Source organism: Schistocerca gregaria, chromosome 3, assembly GCF_023897955.1.
Source record: "Schistocerca gregaria isolate iqSchGreg1 chromosome 3, iqSchGreg1.2, whole genome shotgun sequence".
NCBI lineage: Eukaryota > Metazoa > Arthropoda > Insecta > Orthoptera > Acrididae > Schistocerca > Schistocerca gregaria.
Window position 1 is genome coordinate 429,889,519 of NC_064922.1, and position 20,954 is coordinate 429,910,472.

Sequence of the window (20,954 nt, forward strand, 5' to 3'; positions counted from 1 at the left end):
TCCAAAAGAAGGATGAGAAATACATGCAGAAGATGTGAAAAATGTTCAAGCACTTTGAGATTCTGACTTCGAAGTGTGTCTCGGATAAATTACTGCAATCACAAACAAAAAAAACTTTACAAATTTCAGATGCTCTAATATCTATTTAGTACGTGAAGTACAAGAATTAAAAGCACAGTGTTTAGTGTGTAACTAAAACAAAATTTATATATAATTGCCTGTTCCCAATACACCAGTATTATTTGAACACCAACAAAAAGTATAGTGTTTGGAAACCTTGATTGTCTTGTTTTGGAAGTCACATAGAGAAATTTTATTTGGTTTATAATCATGGGATATAATGCCAAACTTCCAAAGAGTTCTCCAGTCTTCCCTGGAAAGTTACTGTGCATCACAAACAAACAAGAAGGGTTTAAATTTTCCATTTCTACAGTGTTTTGGCAGGCAGTTGTCCATCGCCAATGCACAGGAAGTTAATAAACATTAAAGAAACCATTTGACAGGGTGTTAAACTGGATGGAGATGTGCCACAGTCACAGTGTTTGCCCAGTGTGTCTACTCACAGGCAGGAAATCTGCCCTCAAGCATTCAGTTTGACATAGTAAACGAAACAAATCATACATAAAATTATCAAAGACATCTGAAACGGAAGCAACAAATGAGTAGTGCAAAAGTTATTACTGTGGTTCCCAATGACTGTTGATGTGTAAAAGCAGTATTGCAGATAGCTTCATCCTTTTGTAGAGTTGTTACAATGATGAATATATGGAGGACAACTGATGTGAAAGAGTAAGAAAGAAAGAACACTAAGTTACTGAGGTGAATCCAAAGTGACATGTTGGTTTTGTCATAGGCTACTAAAACTACAGGAAAGATGTAATATTTAGCCATGAAATGATATTGATGTACCTGTGTATTTGTCTGTCCAATAACTCATTTCTAAAGGACCTTTAAAACGAAAAACTTTGTCTCAGAGTAACTGCACAGGGTGATGAAACCCAGTGCAACATACGCAAAACCACATCACACACACACACACACACACACACACACACACACACACACACACACACACAGCAACAATTTCACAGAACACATCCTTTAATATTTTTTATGAAGAAGAGTTGTTGCTCCAGTTGGTTGATATTAATTAGAATTGATTTGTCTGCATTAAAAGAGAAAAAGTAGTTTCTGGTTTGTCAGTTCCCGGTCCAGCAGCTACAAAACTTGATGCAACATCTCCTCTCCTCCTCCTCATCCTCCTCCTCCACCATTTCTTCTTCTTCTTCTTCTTCTTCTTCTTCATTGTTGTCACCGCCTTCACAGCCCCCTCCTGTGTCTCCGTATTCCTTCACACATTTCAGTTACATTCATCTCAGGCGAGAACATAGTTGGCACAAGAAACAGTCCTGGAATGTTGCATTTTCAGGAACATATACGGCTCTACTCCATCTTTTGCAAGGAGGTCATCTTCAACAGCAACTGATGTACCAACTGTGAAACAACTGCACACAGTCAATCTTGTTGCACAGTTCCAGGCAGAAACAAAATTTGCATTGTTGAGTCTTAATCGCTTCCTTCCACCCAAGAAATTTAATTGACTTTTGCACAGCTGCAACTCTGTGTTAGCTTTAACAGAAGGTATTATGCCTAGGTCTGGAGGCTGCAGATGGCTTGTGCTGTTCAGAGGAAGGAACACAATCTTTACGTTCCTCAGATTTGGTGTTTCTTTCGTATCAGTGGAGTGGGGTGCCCAACAGAAAGAGAGAAAAATGTTTGACAGTTAAAGGTTGGTGGGAAGAGAAGTTACCTGACACCTTTACACTCGTAGGAGGTAGCTTAACTTGTCCCGCTTTGAAAAGGATTATGATAACAAGAGCTATAAAAATCTAAAATTTTATCTCAGTTGATAAGGTTTGAAAATCAATTTTGTTTTATCTAGTCATGCTACTGCAAAAGGCTTCAGGGGGTATATGAAACATTATTGGCCTGTAGCATATTAATTATTTTGGTTACAAGTATTCAAAAATTGAACTGTTTTATCCATGAAAAAAAAATCTACTCTAGTTTTAATTAAAAATAATGGGTTTCATTTACTTAAGCAACTTGAAGATGACATGCCAACTTATGGCAAATGGATAATAATGATATGAAAATTATATGGATGATCTTGACATGAGGAAGACTGAGACAATATCGGTACTTTACAGACTTTGCAGAGAGAGAAATTGCGTTTGCTTTATGTGTAAAAGATAAAGGAAGATTGCCGTTATTGACTTCACTCCCTATTTTATGAAGGAGGTAAATTTCATTGTAGGTATCTTGAGTGATGTTTGATTGTATGATGTTTACTTGGTTAACTGAAAACAGAAGTGCATGTCTTCTGATCGTATTTTTAAAATATTCCCTTTTGTGGAGCTAAATGCTTTAGTTGTGTAGGACAATGCTAGTAACTGTTTCAGTGGTAGAGTAAGAATGTAATTTTTGTTAAACTTGGTTCATTATTTCATGTTTTTCATTAATATTGTTTTAACCAAACTAGTTTGTTCCATTTCAGCAGCATGCTGCAGTCATATGCTTTACCATAAAGTGGTAATTATATAATAAAATAGAAAGAATGCAGCAGGGAAATGGATATGATGTGTAGTCTGGTGGGTGTACTATTATGAGCCACTGTTTTGTCTTTTGTTTTCCATGAGCTAAACTTTCGGCAACCTTGTCTAAATTGTAGAGGTAGCATTGCTTCTTGAAATGGTAAGAATTAAATTCTCTATTTCTGTGTTCATAATATGAGTACCTATAACTTCGCAAGTGTTAATCATATTCTTCCTGTTGGTTAGTTGCGACATCTTGTAAACAACAGTTTAAGGTCCTGGTGATAACTTATTGCATACGCATGACGTGAATGAAAATACACATTGCTTGTTTTGTAGAGCTCTAACTTGAGAGTTCATATTTTGTGAATTTTGTATTTTTGCTTCAGACTACTCTGCGGGCTCACCTTAAGCTGCACAATCCAAGAGGACCAATGCCAACTAAACGGAAAAGGCCACGAAAGAAACGCTGTGATGTAGGTCGCCATAAGAGATCGATGGCTGTGAAGCTCTCTGGTCTTCGCTTAGAATTTTCTGAGGAAAGGGACCTGGTGGAGGGAAGACTATTAACATGCGAGCTTAATGCTCCAGCTACCTCCGATAACATTCCTACCTGCAATAGTTAAAGATTCATTTTATACCTGTAGAGGTCTGATTAACATTAGTGATAATGATTCTTGGAACTGTATTGTCATTCAAGTAGTGTAAAGCACTCGTATTTACAAATGTTTGTAACATCGTGAAATAAGGAAGTAAAGTAATGGTACCTTATGTCAGTGTTGTGCTAGTCATTTGATATCTGAATGATATACCTGTTGCTTACATAATAGTCAGTCCCATCTTAAGGGGAGTACATATGGCGGAATTGGTCAAAAGGTGGCATTTTCGGATTATTATCTCTTAGTAATATTTTATCTGTCCTGAATAATTTGATGCATTATTTGTCGAAAAATTCCAATTGGAAGTGTAGTTTTTATCATTTCAAAGTTAATAGAGTGTGTGTAAAATTATCTGGTCGTTCTGCACTGACTTGCCTAAGTAGCCCTATCTCTTGAACTATTCAATCTAGAAGGCTGTGGTTTTCAGCTACTTATTCCTTGAAATCATGTTAATGTTTATGTTAAGAGGTTGGATGCACTGTGTAAACAGAAATGGCGGTATAGCACATGAATTTTGTTTATGTACTTTGTGGTTGTCGTGTTTCATAAGTTTTGAACCAAAAACTTAGTGGTTTGGTGTGTTATTCTACACTCTTATACCTCTTTTCAACATGACGAAAAGAGAAGGTTGTTTTAAGAAGCGTTCCATGGAAATCAGCATATCACAAAATCTGAATCCAGTGTTGATCCTGAAATAGGTTTTTCACAGAGCCATAAGGACACGCCTACTAGTGCTTTGAAGAGGAAACTTGGAGACCTTGAGGACTTATTTATTGGCAAAGATCAAAATAGTTTAGGTAATGTTCTTTTAGATTTGTGTGTGTTAGGACAAGTTTTGCAAGATGCTGTGTCATGTAATGTTTATGGTGGGCAAATTGGCATCTCTGAGGACTCATGTGCAAGGACTGGACTGGCTAACAAACTTGATATGCAGTGCGAAGTTTGCAGGCTCTCGACATCATTTTGGACTTCTGAAAAGTGCAAGAATAACTTGTTTGAGAGCAATGTTTGATTCCTGTATGGAATGAGGTGCATTTGTAAAGGATTGACTGCAGCTGAAGTATTATGTGCAACGCTGAACTTGCCAAAGCCACCAACCAGATCAAGTAAGTACACAGAAGTAATTGGTGAATGTGTCAAATCTGTTGCTGTTGAATCTATGAAAGCTGCTGCTAAAGAAGCAGTAGAATTAAATAACACAACAGACTTATCTGTGGCAGTTGATGGCGCATGGCAGAAGAGGGATCACACATCAAAAAATGCAGTTGCATCTCTCACTAGTGTTGACACAGGTAAAGTTTTAGACATTCAAGTGCTAACTAAATACTGTCATCAGTGTAAATCAGTTGATGAAACAAGTGAAAGCCATAAAACAAATTGTGCTAAGAATTGAGGTCTAGTTTAGCAGTGGATATGACCCGTCAGCTTTGACCAATGAAGTCAGAAGTCGCCAGAGAGCATGTATTACAAAGATGAAAGAGCTGAGAAGAATGTTCAGAAACAAAGGAATGTGAGAGAGAAAAACTATTTCACATATGTAAGGGCCAGTAGTATTTACACATTAACGATATCGGGTAATTATATCTTAGTATTTCTCTGCAAAATACAATGGAAGGAAATGAATGAAATATGTTACTATCAAAGAATACATCACGTGAGGTGTATGTCAGTTGCATCTCGAAACGAAACTCTTTGGAACTAGTGCAGTATGGGATGCAAGTGTAGCGTACGTCGATTTCTTAGTTTTAAGTAGCATTACTGTCCTGTTGTTCACTTGAACTATGTATCCTCCACTTCAGTAAACCCTAAATGAAACACAGGATAAAAATTTTAGTTGTGAAGGGGGTTTCGCAAGTACACATTCGAAAATGTACTGGTACTAGAGCTGGAAAACGGAACAAGATCGGTAGCTGCCAAATTTCTGTTACGTACTTCTCAACATGAAAACACACATATTGGTGGAACAAAACAGTGACATACGGCAAAATAGTGAAATACACACACACACACACACACACACACACACACACACACACACACACACACACACACACACACACACACCATAAATTCACTAAGATGTTTGGGACGGTACATTTTGCCAACATGTTTAATGAAACATTTAAACGGGCAATATGTCTGCGGAATGCTTTGTCTCCAAGAATACTCATCTACATGGCTTTGAAGAGTTGAAATCTGACGTTTCACTTTCCCTATAAGAGATTTTACCACTGACCAGTACCCCTCTATGCTGTTAGTGCAGGCGCCTGTCGATAGAGATCTAAATTCAATGTTGTGGTTTACTACAAGATGTTGGTAACCCCTATCCCCTAAATCCCTATATGAAGAAAACCCCTCTGAAATAACAATAGTACCCTCTGCAACATGATCTTCAATTAACCTAACCAAAACTTCCTTACTTCTATTTGGTACTATTCTAAACACTACATCATCACAATGCTGACCTGAAACTGCTGCCCCCCACACCCATAATCCCACCGGAGGTTCCCCCCTATCGTATTTCCTTTTCCCAAAATAGAGATTCCTCAATTTTGACCATGACACACCCCCCCCCCCTCCCCCCCCAATGGCCCCCTATATTTCATATATTCCCCACAAACTTCCCTACAAAAGGTGTACCAATCTACTATGGTCCGTTTACTCACAAGACATTCATGCACACACAGCCACACAGGATTTCTTGAACACCAACAATATGTGATTTTCATTATGTCTCTCAGGGCGAGCTTAGATTTCTCGAACCATGTTCCCCTCCTAATGGAGCGCCACAACCGATACGTTGAACGTATTTCGCAATGAGACCAGGAAATAAATTGTGGTCAACATGTCTTGGCCCATGACTTCCCTTAAATCGTCCAGATTTATTGGGATAGACAAATCCATTCCTGTAACCGAAAATAAGACACTACAAATTGTTCTGTAATAAAAAAAAATAAAATAAAAAAAAAACTAATAATCCACATTTACTCAATAAAAAATATTAAGTACTGTCTGAATAAGAAACAAACAATTAACTTAATAGAATCACACATTTAATAATTTAACGAATCTCAAGCGATCGCTTTTAGATTCACATTCAATTATTTTAATGATAGCGCTTATTAGAACACAGAACTCTTTTATTATCTATGCCTCGAAGTGAAGACCTTACTATCTATGACTAAGAAATGACGTCATTGGTCAAAGCCGACGGGTTGTATCCCCTGCGTCACTAGACCTGAATTATGAGGGGACTCGTGGGGGTATGCAGTCTACTGCAGTTGTTTCTATGTTCAGACATTCACAACAGGAGAGAGGTGTGTGTTACACTGAATACTTGTGGGATGGTGATTCAAAAGCTTACAAATCAGTAGTGGAAAGCCAACCTTGTGGTAATAAGCAGATTGTTAAGATTGAATCTGTGGGCCACATTCAAAAACGGACAGGAACACATCTCCGAAAATTGAAGCAGACAAAAGGAAAAGAGACATTATGAGATGGAAAGACTCTAAATGCTAAAGGAAAAAAACAGACAAAAACATTGATGAACTCCAGCATTATTATGGAATGGCAGTAAGAAAAAATACACATGACCTACAAGGGATGAAACGAGCAGTGTGGGCTACATTCTTCCACTGATGATACACCTGTACATGGTCTTTGTCCACCTGGTGCTGATTCATGGTGCAAGTACCACAAAGCTCAGGCAGCGGGTAGCGAGGAACAATTTAGGCACAAAAATAACATACCATCTGCAGTGATGGAAGCTATTAAACCAATATATAGAGAATTAGCTCATCCTGACCTCCTTTCCAAATATCTCCATGGTCCAACACAAAACCCGAATGAGTCTTTCAATAATGTAATTTGGACACACATACCAAAAAATGTCTTTGTAGGAAGGAAAACTCTATGCTTGGGTGTTTGTGATGCTGTGATAAAGTTTAATGATGGTACAAAGGGAAGAATTGGGGTACTAGAGGAACTTGATATCACTCCAGGTGCCTACACACTGCAAGCCTTTCAGCGAATGGATCGACTTACGACCATGAAAGCTCAGCATGCAGCAGAGGAAATGACTAAAGAAGCAAGAGGCAGGAAAAGAAAGAAGCTTCTAGGTTTGCAGGATAGTCAAGAACAGGGTCCAGATAATGCAGATTATGGGCCTGCCTGTTTCTAGAAGCTGGCATGCCTCCATGTGTAAGTTAATATCAAATAAAATGTTTGAACTTGATTTGCCATAAATGGCATTTTTAAAATTATTTGTCCCATTATCTCAGGAACTATTACAGATACATATCTCTAATTTTACACTATGTTACCACTTAGTGTACTGCTGCTGCTGAACCTCCCAAAACATCTCTACCTCTAACGGACTTTTAAAAGAAAATATTGAACAACATTTTTAAAAAATCATATCTAGCTAATTATTTCTCTGTACATTTTGATTCTGGTCCAGTAATCAGATAAGGAGTGATACTATACATCCCAAAAATTTCAGATCTCTGTCACAGGTTCTGAGTTAATGGGTCATCAATATTGCAACTTTAACACTGTGGGTATAGGATGTACTTACTCCCCTTAATGAATCACAGGGGACACAAATAGTCTTTACCTTAAATGGGAGTTTTCCTCAGATGAATTTCATTCCCACAGAGAGGGGTCTCTGAAGCGTAGAAGTAAGTCAAACACAAAAATGTTATTAAAATGTGATTGCAATGGTAATAATACACTCCTGGAAATTGAAATAAGAACACCGTGAATTCATTGTCCCAGGAAGGGGAAACTTTATTGACACATTCCTGGGGTCAGATACATCACATGATCACACTGACAGAACCACAGGCACATAGACACAGGCAACAGAGCATGCACAATGTCGGCACTAGTACAGTGTATATCCACCTTTCGCAGCAATGCAGGCTGCTATTCTCCCATGGAGACGATCGTAGAGATGCTGGATGTAATCCTGTGGAACGGCTTGCCATGACATTTCCACCTGGCGCCTCAGTTGGACCAGCATTCGTGCTGGACGTGCAGACCGCGTGAGACGACGCTTCATCCAGTCCCAAACATGCTCAATGGGGGACAGATCCGGAGATCATGCTGGCCAGGGTAGTTGACTTACACCTTCTAGAGCACGTTGGGTGGCACGGGATACATGCGGACGTGCATTGTCCTGTTGGAACAGCAAGTTCCCTTGCCGGTCTAGGAATGGTAGAACAATGGGTTCGATGACGGTTTGGATGTACCGTGCACTATTCAGTGTCCCCTCGACGATCACCAGAGGTGTACGGCCAGTGTAGGAGATCGCTCCCCACACCATGATGCCGGGTGTTGGCCCTGTGTGCCTCGGTCGTATGCAGTCCTGATTGTGGCGCTCGCCTACACGGCGCCAAACACGCATACGACCATCATTGGCACCAGGGCAGAAGCGACTCTCATCGCTGAAGCCGACACGTCTCCATTCGTCCCTCCATTCACGCCTGTCGCGACACCACTGGAGGCGGGCTGCACGATTTTGGGGCGTGAGCGGAAGACGGCCTAACGGTGTGCGGGACCGTAGCCCAGCTTCATGGAGACGGTTGCGAATGGTCCTCGCCGATACCCCAGGGGCAACAGTGTCCCTAATTTGCTGGGAAGTGGCGGTGCAGTCCCCTACGGCACTGTGTAGGATCCTACGGTCTTGGCGTGCATCCGTGCACCTTCCGCCGACCACTGGCGACAACATCGATGTACTGTGGAGACCTCACGCTCCACGTGTTGAGCAATTCGGCGGTACGTCCACCCGGCCTCCTGCATGCCCACTATACGCCCTCGCTCAAAGTCCATCAACTGCACATACGGTTCACGTCCACGTTGTCGCGGCATGCTACCAGTGTTAAAGACTGCGATGGAGCTCCGTATGCCACGGCAAACTGGCTGACACTGACGGTGGCGGTGCACAAATGCTGCGCACCTAGCGCCATTCGACGGCCAACACCACGGTTCCTGGTGTGTCCGCTGTGCCGTGCGTGTGATCATTGCTTGTACAGCCCTCTCGCAGTGTCCGGAGCAAGTATGGTGGGTCTGACACACCGGTGTCAATGTGTTCTTTTTTCCATTTCCAGGAGTGTAATTACACAGAGGTGACAGAAGTCATGCTATATCTCCTAATATCGTGACAGTACTCCATATGCCGGGCATAGTGCAGCAGCTTAACATGGTATGGATGCAAAAAGTCGGAAGCTCCTTGCAGAAATATTGAGCCATGTTGCCAGTTCAAGATTTTGTGCATGAACCGACCTCCCAATTATGTCCCATGCATGTTTGATGGGATTCATGTTGGGCAGTCTGAGTGCCCAAACCATTCACTTGAATTAGCCAGACTGTTTTTCGCACAAGTTGCAGAACAATTGAGTTTCATTAACATTGCGAACAATTCCATCATTGTCTGGAAAAATGAAGTACGTGAATGGGTGCAAATGGTCTCCAAGTAGCTGAACATAATCATTTCCAGACAATAATTGGTTCAGTTGTACCAGAGGACCCAGTCCATTCCAAGTAAACACACCATGACAGAGCCACCACCAGGTGGCACTTGGGTCCATTGCTTCATGGGGTCTGTGCAGCACTCAAATGCTACCACCAGCTCTTACCAAGGCCGTGGTTTTCATCTCACCTACAGCCAACCAGTATGGTAACAAGTGCAGGAGAGACACTACAGATGATGTCGTGCTGTTTGCAAAGGAATTTGCATCAGTCACCTGCTACCATAGCCCATGAATACCAAATTTCGCTGCACCACTCCTACAGAAACAATCGTTAAGTCCAACATTGATTTCAGTAGTGATTTCACGCAGTTTTGTATGTCAGATAGTGCTGACAACTGTGTGCAAACGCTGCTGCATTCGGTCATTAGGTGGAGGCCATTGGCCACTGCATTGTCCATGGCGAGATGTAATGCCTGAAATTCGGTATTCTCAGCACACTCTTGACACTGTGGGTCACGGACTATTGAATTCGCTTAAGATTTCTGAAATGGAATGCCACATGAGTCTTGCTCCATCAAGAATTCTGTGTTCATATTTAGTTAATTCCCGTCATGCTGCCATCATCACACATCAGAAAACTTTCTATGTGAATTTCCTGAGTACAAATAATAGCTCTGCCGATGCACTGCCCTTTTATATCTTCTAAACACAATAATAATTAAGTCTGAATATGTGCATGTCGCTATCCCATGACTTTTGGCACTTCATTGTATAATCCAAAATAAAACATCGATTATAAGAGTCTGTATGAAGATAATCTTCAGTGAGTTAGGAGTTTCCTAACAAATAGTTTATTTCAGTCTTAAACTGTGCCATAATGCCCGCAAGAGATTTTGGAAGGCTTGGCAATGTATTCTATATGTGCTATCCCTGTAGCAGTGTTCCGCTAAAAATGATTCCTGTAACTCGTTAGAAGACAACTGTGTCTGCTAGTGCACATAGAAAATGTAAGTACTACAGTAGGTATCTTTCTTGCCCACGATGAAGAACTGTGGATTATTTAGTTAATGTTTTATTTATTTTTTAATTGGTGTGTTTGGGTGCTGATGACTGTGCATTTGAGTGCCCCACAAACCAAACATCACTTAATTGGTGTGGTAGGAAAAAGGTGTTCAGTATGGGAAATAAGACTGAAGAACCTAATCAGTTTTTAACCTTATCAGTTTGTATGCCATTTTTACAGTAATTTATTCTGTCAATTCACAAAGCTTTTTGACAAAAAGAAATGGACAAACAAAGGAATGATTTAAGTAATCAGAATAAAGTCTTGGGTTGTAAAATTCAAGGGAACAACAAACTAAACAACAGTTTATAGCAAACAGTTAAAAAATGAGGCATCAAAAAGTGGTTTAACAGTTAGGACAGTCATTGGGCTGTAAATTTGATACTGTTAACAATAAAGTAAATAGTTTGAGAAATGAGGTATCAGAACCTCAGCAATCATGTTGCAGAATTAGAAAAAAAACATGCGGTAGAGCCAGAGCAGAAACACTTAAATGCACAGGGTACTGTTGTCTAAAATAACATTGTAAATGTAGAATTAGATCAAATAAATAAAAAGTTGAAAACATTCATATTATAGAGAATGAACTTTTGTTGAAAGATACCAAGAATTTATTTTGCAATGTAGAAGAGTTGGCAACAGTGCATGTTGTTTGTCAACAAACTGTTACACATGTCAGAAATGGAATTAGACATAGTACCAATGTTTTACCCGTAGTTTCAAATGTCAACAAAAGTAGAAGTAACTGTACTGAAAAGAAACTAAAATACCAGAAAATAGATCCAAAAGGAAAACATTTAAGTAAATGCAAACTTTTGCCACCCGAGCGAGGTGGCGCAGTGGTAGGACACTGGACACACATTCGGGAGGACGACGGTTCAATCCCGCATCCGGCTATCCTGATTTAGGTTTTCCGTGATTGCCCTTTGAAAGGGCACGGCCGTCTTCCTTCCCCATCCTTCCCTAACCCGAGCTTGTGCTCCGTCTCTAATGACCACGTTGTCGATGGGACATTAAACACCAATATCCTCCTCCTCCAAACTTTTGGCAAATGTATAAGTGAAACAATTTTCAACTTAAGGTACTGTGGGATTGGTAAACTTAACTCTCACTATAAAAGAGAATGTTATTTCAAATGTAAACTGCAATGAAAATGTTAATTTGTCTTACAGAATAAAAAAAGCAAAGAATGTTACAATGGGAATCTAAAAGTGGTATGGGTTTGTGAAGTGCAAAAATGAATAGTAGCTATGTAGTTGAAGGTATCCTCCAATCCATTTTTGTTGTTTTTTGATGCTGTAGTGACTCATCATCATAATCATAATCATCTGCTGCTTGTTGTCATCATGTTTGTCAACTGGGATGGCACGTGACACTACAGATGATGTTGCAGTAGCGATGCTCTTTATTCCTTGCTTTGTGCTTACTCTCGGAGAAACTTACAGTTACATATAGACTGACTACTAATACAACGTTAACTGTTTCAGCATTTTAAGAGTCGGTTCTATACTCATGTAAAATGTCTCTTAAGGTGTCATTCATACTAAGGCAACATAACATAAGTGATATGTAGTAAGAAATATATTGCTAGAAAGGTTCATGACGGTGAGCGATATATCGGCGTGACATGGGCAATATGTGGCGTGAACGCAAGTCTCACTACTTCAGTTACAGATATGAGCTCAAGTGAGGAAGACGACATAGTGGCTTATTGGTTCAGGCGTAGGATGAGAAAAAGGAAATACTGTGTACATCCCTAAAATATTACCAATGTGTACCACATCTCAGTTGTTGTTTCTCAAGAGCTCTTTCTACATGAATCAAATCTCTGGGAGTTTCATCGAATGAATCCTGAAAACTTCTCTTTCCTGAAGTGCCGGGTGTCACAAATCCTCAGAAATAGAAACACACGCTTCAGGAAGGCTATTTTTCCAGATGAAAAACTTCTGATTAGTATAAGGTAAATAGAAATATTTGTAAACAGTATTATTAATGAAATTGAGCACTTATAATTTTATAATGGTTTATAATATTTTACAAATTGTCCCAATTAGTTTCACTTTCTTGTAGCAGTGAAATAATGAGATAGAATCCCGAGGTCGTTACAAACTCAGTCTAAAATGAACAATATTGCAAGATGTCATGATGGGGTGACGAACTCCAAGAAGAAGGACTGGAACCTACGGAAACATAGGATTCTACATTCTCTTATTCGTCCTCTTCCAACAACTTATGTAAAAGAGACAGTGTTTGTATTTTGAAAATCTCCGTCCGATGCATGTTAAGACTTTTCATATTAGATAAAAAAGAAAGAAGAAAATGCCGTTCAGCATCTTGGTCACTTTTATTAACACAGTTTTTCACGCCCCTTTCATTTTTTGTGTGCTTCACGTGAGTTTTTAGGAGCGGGTTTTTCAAGTAATTGAATAAAAGCAGCTTTGTCCTCTTCAACAAATGTCGCTTTCATCGTTTTGAGTAATATTGCACTCCTCTACTGCTGTATCTTCAACGTGAAGATTGCCGGACATATTTCCCCCTTTCAAAAACAATTGCAGAAAAGCTAAATGCTTAGTCAAGTAATACGTTTTCTTTTAATACTGGCTAGCACCAGACTTTGGTGGTCTCAGCGCTCTCAACAGTTCTTTCCTGAAACAAGATTTTAAAAAGTAGATATCAGTGGGATTTACTTTAAAATGTTGTTTAATAAAATGAAAAAAACAATGTTGTTTATACGTATGAAAACACAGTGAGGCTTATCCAACTATTTATGATTTAAAATCCTCAATCTAGTTAATATATATGTTATAGTTCTTATTTTGTTTTTATTGTAGTGTCAAACTTGTTGAAAATGAAGACACACAGTTTTGGTAACTTTTTCAGGTATCTAGCTACTGGAAGCAGTTTTCAGGATCTTTCCTTGCAATTTTACAGATGTGAATCAACTGTCAGTTACATTGTTCATTTGACTTGTGCTGCTGTATGTTCTCACTTACAATTGAGGAAACTTGGAGGAAAATATCAAAATGTTATTATGAGTTATGGAATTTACCTAACTGTATTGGTTCCCTCGATGGGAAACATTTCCACATTCAGTGTTCCTCACATACTGGGTCCACAGACTATAATCATAAAGGATTCTTTTCAATAGTTCTAATGGCTTTGTCTGACGCAGATGGAATATCCACCGCAGTAGAAGTTGGAGACTATGGATGGAATAGTGACTGTGCTGTGTTCCGCAAATCAACACTCGGAGAATTATTGCACAGTAATAAATTGTGTATACCCAAAGCAACTCCCTTGCCAGGCGAGGCAAATGACAATCCTTTTCCGTTCTACATTGTGGCAGATGAAGCATTCCCTCTCCAGCATAATATAATGTGGGTCTTTCCAAAAAAGAATTTTAAATGATGCAGGAAGAATATTCATTTTCAACTGTCAAGAGGCAGAAAAAATGTGGAATGCAGCTTTGGAATGCTAACTTCAAAATTTTGTCTATTTGACCAACCAATTTATACCAGCAGAAGTAACACTGTGAAGACTATTAAGGCAGCATGCGTGCTTCATAATTTTATACACAGACGAGAATGCCGACCATATTTTCCACAACAATTTAATAAGTGTGCCATGATACCAGCATTACCAGATAACAGTGCGTTCAGTCATAGCAACAATTTGAACGAAGCAAATCGCTTACAAAATAAGCTAGGTGAATACTTTCTGAAACCAACTGGTGCAATTCCTACACAATGGAGATGCTTAAGTTTACAAGACCCAGCCATTTAGTGCAACAAATTCTTTATATACCTGTAAACAGTTCCAATTAACATAAAAAATATGAAAATTTAAAATAAAACAGTTGGGCATACTTCATTATAGAGCATCATTTGTTAATTTAAAATAATGTTAAATTCTTAAATTTATCTAGTTAATGAAAATTTAATTTGAAGTAACATTTTCGTAATTGACAATTATGTTAAATTGAATTATAATTAATCTTTGAAATATGACTGAATTACTTATTTTGTGAGAGCATTTCAAAATTTTTACAATATGAGTTAATAATATTACAATTTAATTCCATACTTGTCTTTTACATAATAAATAAATAAGCAATGCACTTCCCTTTGTCTTTTATTTCTGATGAAATTTCCCTCCATGTGGTACTCATCACATCAGTCTTACTGTATGTGGCAATGGAGTAATTTCAGATGCACTGATGAGCTTTCAATAAATTGGTGAAATGAAGTACAGAATTGTCTTCTCTTCTTCCCGTCATGTTAACAGCTCGAAATATTGCACGCTACTAATCGCAGCAGAGACCAGCAAGTGGCAGTGGGGTAGATACGTCACTTACGAAATGTTGCAGTCACACCGTTGTGAACATTTTCTGTCACCTCCCTTTAGATTTCAAGTATCTGTCCGTGCATGTCGCGTATCGTGTATCTCTTACGATGTATCACTTATCTCTTACGATGTATCACTTATCTCTTACGATGTATCACTTATCTTATATCGCCTTGATATGAACGGTGCCTAACTGTTTATAAATGAGCTGAATGCATTTGTTCACTTTTCTCATAAATAAAGTTATTGTTGTACATAATTCAGAGTGTGGATAAACTGACACATGCTAGCAGACTTACAAGATAACACACCTAACAAAGTCAAGCGGTCCTAATCACTGGTGCACATAAACTGGTGACCCTGTAGTGATCCAAGTTTAAAGAAGTATGCAAGATGACAATTACAAGCTGCAAGAAGAATCCAGAGAATCGTGATTAGTCATATGTTTGCCACTATTCTTGCCCCACAGTCCCGTAATGTGTTTTGCTCAACTGGAGGCAAATTTTCATTATGTAGGAATTGCCAATGATTCAATGAAGTTTTCCTTTGTAGTGAGCCAACTTGACCACCAATATACTGAGGAAGTTCAAGATATTACAACTGCAATGCCTATGGCAGAAACGTTATAGGAAACTGAAATCTGAGCTCATCCGAAGAGTAGCCAATTCATGAGAAGACCACATCCAACAAATGCTCAGCAAGGACGGATGATGTTATTGCACAGATTCAGGAGCAAATCCTCGAATAACATCTCGTCTTCTAATCCAGAATGGTCTGTATGTTGGTATCATTGAAAGTCTGGCAAACGGGCATGCAAGTGCACAAGTCTGTGTTTGTTCCCAAATGCCAGCAACAGTTGATCTTACGTGCACTCAGCTGCTGGACAGAATCACAGCTCCTATTTATTTGTGACAGGTGAGGGCTAAAATGTCTAGTAGATACAGGTTCCATCCAATTTGAGGATACTGTCATGGACCTTGGTGCATTGCTGTTGCCCACTGAAGACTTTCTGCTTGTCGGTTGCTAAAACAGTTCCACAGTATTGACATACTCAGCATGTAGAATTGAATATATGATATTGCCATGCTTTGATCTGGGACTTAAATGTCAGTGATGTCTCAGAGCTAACCATTGGTGCAGATTTCCTGGTGTACTACCATTTTATGCCAGATGTGACGAATTCCTGATTAGTGAACAGGATGACTGGGTTGAGTACAACTGGGTTTCATCATAGCACAACTGTAACGGTGCAAACTGATGCAAGAGGAGGACTGTAATTACATATCTTTATTATGCCAATTTCCTGCTCTAACTAGGCCCCCTGGAGCTCCGAAGCAGGTGCTGCATAATATTGTGCATATTATTAAAAGCACGAATGTCCCTCCAGTATCATGTAGGCACCAAATCGCACAATTTCGGACGATATTTTATGCATACCTCCGGAATTAAATATGTATTTCTGCCAACATATTGAGGGTAAATTAAAGTCACCACCAACTATTATCGTATGAGTCGGGTACGTGTTTGAAATCAAACTCAAGTTTTCTTTGAACCTTTCAGCAACTGTATCATCTGAATTGGGAGGTCGGTAAAAGGGTCCAATTATTATTTTACTCCGGTTGCCAACAATGACGTCTGCCCATACTAACTCACAGGAAGTATCTACTTCAATTTCGTGACAAGTTAAACTACTTCTGTCAGCAATAAACACACCACCGCCAACCTTCTTTAGCGTATCCTTTCAGAACACCATTAGGTTCTTCGCAAAAATTTCGGCTGAGCTCACATCCGGCTTTAGCCAGCATTCAGTGCCTTTAACAACTTGAGCATGAGTGCTTTCTATTAGTGCTTAGAGCTCTGGTACTTTCCCAACACAGCTACGACAATTTACAACTGTTATCCCAATGTTCCTGTCTCTACGTTCTTCCTGTGTTCAGCCTGCTCCCTATGTGACTGAAGCCCTTCTTGTGTTTTTCCGAGACCCTCTAACCTAAAAAGCCGCACAGTCCCTGCTACCTGTGTAGTCACCTCCTGCGTATAGTGAACGCCTGACCTATTCAACGGAACACGAAAACCAACCACCCTTCGGGGCAAGTCGAGGAATCTGCAGCGTACACGGCCGCAGAACCGTCTGAGCCTCTGATTCAGAGACTCCACTAGGCTCTGTACCAGAGGTCTGCAATTGGTCCTGTCGACTAAGCTACATATGGTCAGCTCTGCTTTCATCTTGCAAGCAAGACTGGCAGCCTTTTCCACTTCTGTTAGCTGCTCGAAACCAGAAAGAATCTCTTCAGATCCAAAGTAACACATATCATTGGTACCAACGTGAGAAACTACATGCAGTTGGCTGCACCCTGTGCTCTTCATGGCATCCAGGAGGACCCTTTCTACATCTGGAATGATTCCACCCAGTATGCACGTGGAGTGCACATTGGTTTTCTTACCCTTCTTGTCAGCCAAGTCCCTAAGGGGCCCCATAATACGCCTAACGTTGGAGCTCCCAACTACCAATAATCCCACCCTCTGCAATTGCATGGATCTTGCAGGCTGAGTGGTTTCCTCTGAAACAGGACAGGCGACAGGATCTGGCTCAGTGACAATGTCAGCCACAGACAGCACCTGGAACCTGTTTGTCAGACAAACTCTGGAGGCCTTACGTGCTGCCGCCTGGGAAGTCTTTCGCCACCTGCTTCGCCCTGGGGTGACCCCCCACTCGACTACAGGTGAGGGGTTAGCATAAGTGTGAGCATTAACAGGGTTGGCCACCGGTGAGGACCGCTCGGAGTCATATGAGAATACAGAAGCTAAGCCCTGTCAAGGAGCAATGTCAGTTTCTAAGGATGCTAAATTTTTATCACTGGCATCCACTGCAGGCAGCAGAACTACAAGAAGTGTTAACTGCATAATATTAGAGTAAAAATGTTAAGGGAAACTCTCCGGTGCCGTGAGCTGAGGCCATGAGCTCCACTTTTGATGCCATTTGACTAAGTTAACAAACCCCGCACTCCTGGTGCATCCTACACTTGAAGCAGCCTTAGCAATAGTTGATGCCAACCTAACAGATATAGGTGTGGTATTACAAGAATGAGCAGATGGTTCGTGGCAAATGTTAGCCTTTTATTCTCATAAACTGTTGCTGTCACAACAAAAGTGGAGTACTTGCAGCCGATAATGTCTCGCTATGCATGAAGCCATCATCCATTTTTGCTCACAGAAACGAGATTTCACTGTCTATGTGGACCATAAGCTGTTAATCAATGCATCCAAATGAAATAGCAGCAACTGTTCATCACGATAATATAATAATCTGGAATTTATCATGCAGTTTGCTTCCAACATCAGCCACATCTGTGGTATGGACAAAATGGTAACCAACTGCCTTTCATGAGTCAACAGCGTTTTGAGCCCCATTGCTTTCAATGCAGTTGCCTAGATGCAATGGACTGACCTAGACCTTCACACTATCCTGAAAGGTACCATCTCGGCATTAAAGTTGCAATTCATTTGCATCCCTGGTGCAGATGTTAAAATATATCGTGACATCATGAATGGAAGATACCGGTCATTCCTGGTTGCTCAGTTTCGCAAACAAGATTTTGACAATTTACAGAACTTGCTTCATATCATCAGAGACTCAATCTGATGTTCCACGTGCAGTTTAAGCACTTTGTCTGATTGGGAATGGAGGAGGACTGCCGCTAGAGGATGAGCACCTGTATGCCACGCGAATACAGCAAAGTGTCTCGCCACATACTTGCACCAGTGGGCAAATTCCCCGACACAGTCTCACATTTCGTGCATGTGTGTCTCAGCGCAGTGGATCCGTTACGTCCAGCAGATGCTCTGCAATACCTATTGACTATCATAGATCATTTCACTCGATGGCCGGAGGCACTACCATTGGGCAACATCTCCATGGAAACATTAACCAACGCTTTCATGTACACATGGTTATCAAGATAACAATTTGAATCAGAGCTATACACCAACATTACAATTTTTTGCGGTTGCGTCCACCATAAAACCGCACATTACCACCCAGCAAGCAATGGTCTGTTAAAGCAGTCGTACTGTTTGCTCAAAGCTGCTCTCATATTCCAAGACACAACTTGGGCAACTGGTCTACCGATTGTATTACTTGATCTACAAATGCATATAAACCAGACATTTCATCAGCAGAACTGGTCCTTGGCGAACCAACACGGCTTCTGGGCAAATTTAACAACACTGATTCTCTGCAGTCCACTATGCATGATCGGCCAGACTTTCTACATCACTTGTGTGAGCGCGTCTCTTGATTTCATCTCCATCAAGGTTGAGACACTGTACAACAACCTGTTACATGTAGCACGACGGGGGCAACTGTTCACAGGTAACACAATGAACAGACTGTGTGAAATCTTCTCCACAAACTCCATACACAGGCTCGCACAGTGCGTTACAAAGAAGTGCATCGACATTAGATACTTCCATCAATGGCAAGACCATGACTCTCTTCACTGACTAGTCCAAACTAGCATACATCTTTCATGCAATTTTGACTGGCCAGTGTTTCAAGAGAACAGCTTCATATATCTGTGCCAGTCCTGCAACCACGACCTCAAATGACTGCAACTGCAAGCTCAACAGCTACCCGACTTAATTCCACAAACAGCACGCACAACCAGCTTGGATGGCACATGTGTTTTGCTGATGTTTCAGAGATGGTGCTTTGCTTCCACCATAGGGGCCAATGTAATGACACATCATAGTCATTTGCCGCCATCTGCTGTTTGTTGTCATTGGGCGTGTCAAGTGGAATTGCACGTGCTGCCACAGATGATGCTGCAGCAAGAGTGCTCTTTATTCCTTGGATTTTGCTTACTCTCGGTGAGACTGTACATAGTTACATATAGCTTGGCTACAGACTCATTGTTAACTGTTTCAGCCTTTTAAGAGACGATTTTACACTCATGTAAAATGTCTGCTATCTGTTCATACACACTCTAGCAGCCTTGAAATCACACCTGCACTAACAATGTGTATGTGTAATGTCAATTCAAAACAAATGCAGTGAAACAAATTTATGCAAAAAGTAGAAGCAGATGATTTCAAAAATAATGGTGATTTATCTACACTATCACTTCAAGAACTCCAGGTGGTTATATGCCCATTTGTATACTATGTGACCGGTGAACACAGAGCCGTGAGCTAACATGGATTTTGCTTTAAAAAATTCTGTTTCCAGAGCCCCATTTGTTCTCTGACTATTCTGCAAATCTTTCAAGTTATCTTCTACTATCATGTTATCCTTCTTGATTGGATGTTAGGTGTACATGTACTAGAGTTTTTCGAGTATAGTTTCACAGCCCTATTGATGAATAATCTATTATTTCCCGAAGAGGGAAAAAGTTTCTTATGCTTCTGCAATGTAGTTTGAGTCTAATTGGTTGAATCCGAGAATATTTGAAACATGGTTACATTAAAGGTACTTTTCACTGCTATGATTGAAAGATATGTTTATATTTATGCTTGCTCAGTGAAGAAGAATTGCATTTTGAGAAGCTACATTATTTGGCTGCTTTAGGGGAAAGATCTTTTTTCAAATAATGACATTAGATATAATTCAACTTTTTGTGGTGCCCGGTTTTCTGGAGATTGCATAAACATAAGTTCTTCGATCTATTTAGGAAACTATTGTGCTATATTTTTTAGTGGAAAGGAAGGAAATCAGACTTGTTTGTTCACCACTGTCATTTTCAAGATCTGTAGTCAGCATTTGAATATGGTCATTTTAATAGAAGCATTAATAAGGATTTTGAAATAAATGGTTGTAACTCCA

At 40.1% G+C, this 20,954-nt stretch overlaps 1 protein-coding gene across 3 annotated transcripts in view; it reads left to right on the forward strand.

Moving 5' to 3' along the window:
- LOC126356284 (transcription factor IIIA-like) overlaps positions 1-3,604 on the forward strand; it is a 99,277-nt gene extending 95,673 nt beyond the window's left edge. For 2 of the 3 annotated variants that reach the window (XM_050007160.1, XM_050007159.1), the window contains exon 8: positions 2,984-3,604. In XM_050007160.1, the coding sequence (XP_049863117.1) occupies positions 2,984-3,220 (237 nt within the window). In that variant the 3' untranslated portion in view covers positions 3,221-3,604. The remainder of the gene's footprint in view (positions 1-2,983) is intronic. The other variant, XR_007565624.1, reaches the window with a different exon arrangement.
- The last annotated feature ends 17,350 nt before the right edge of the window (positions 3,605-20,954 follow it).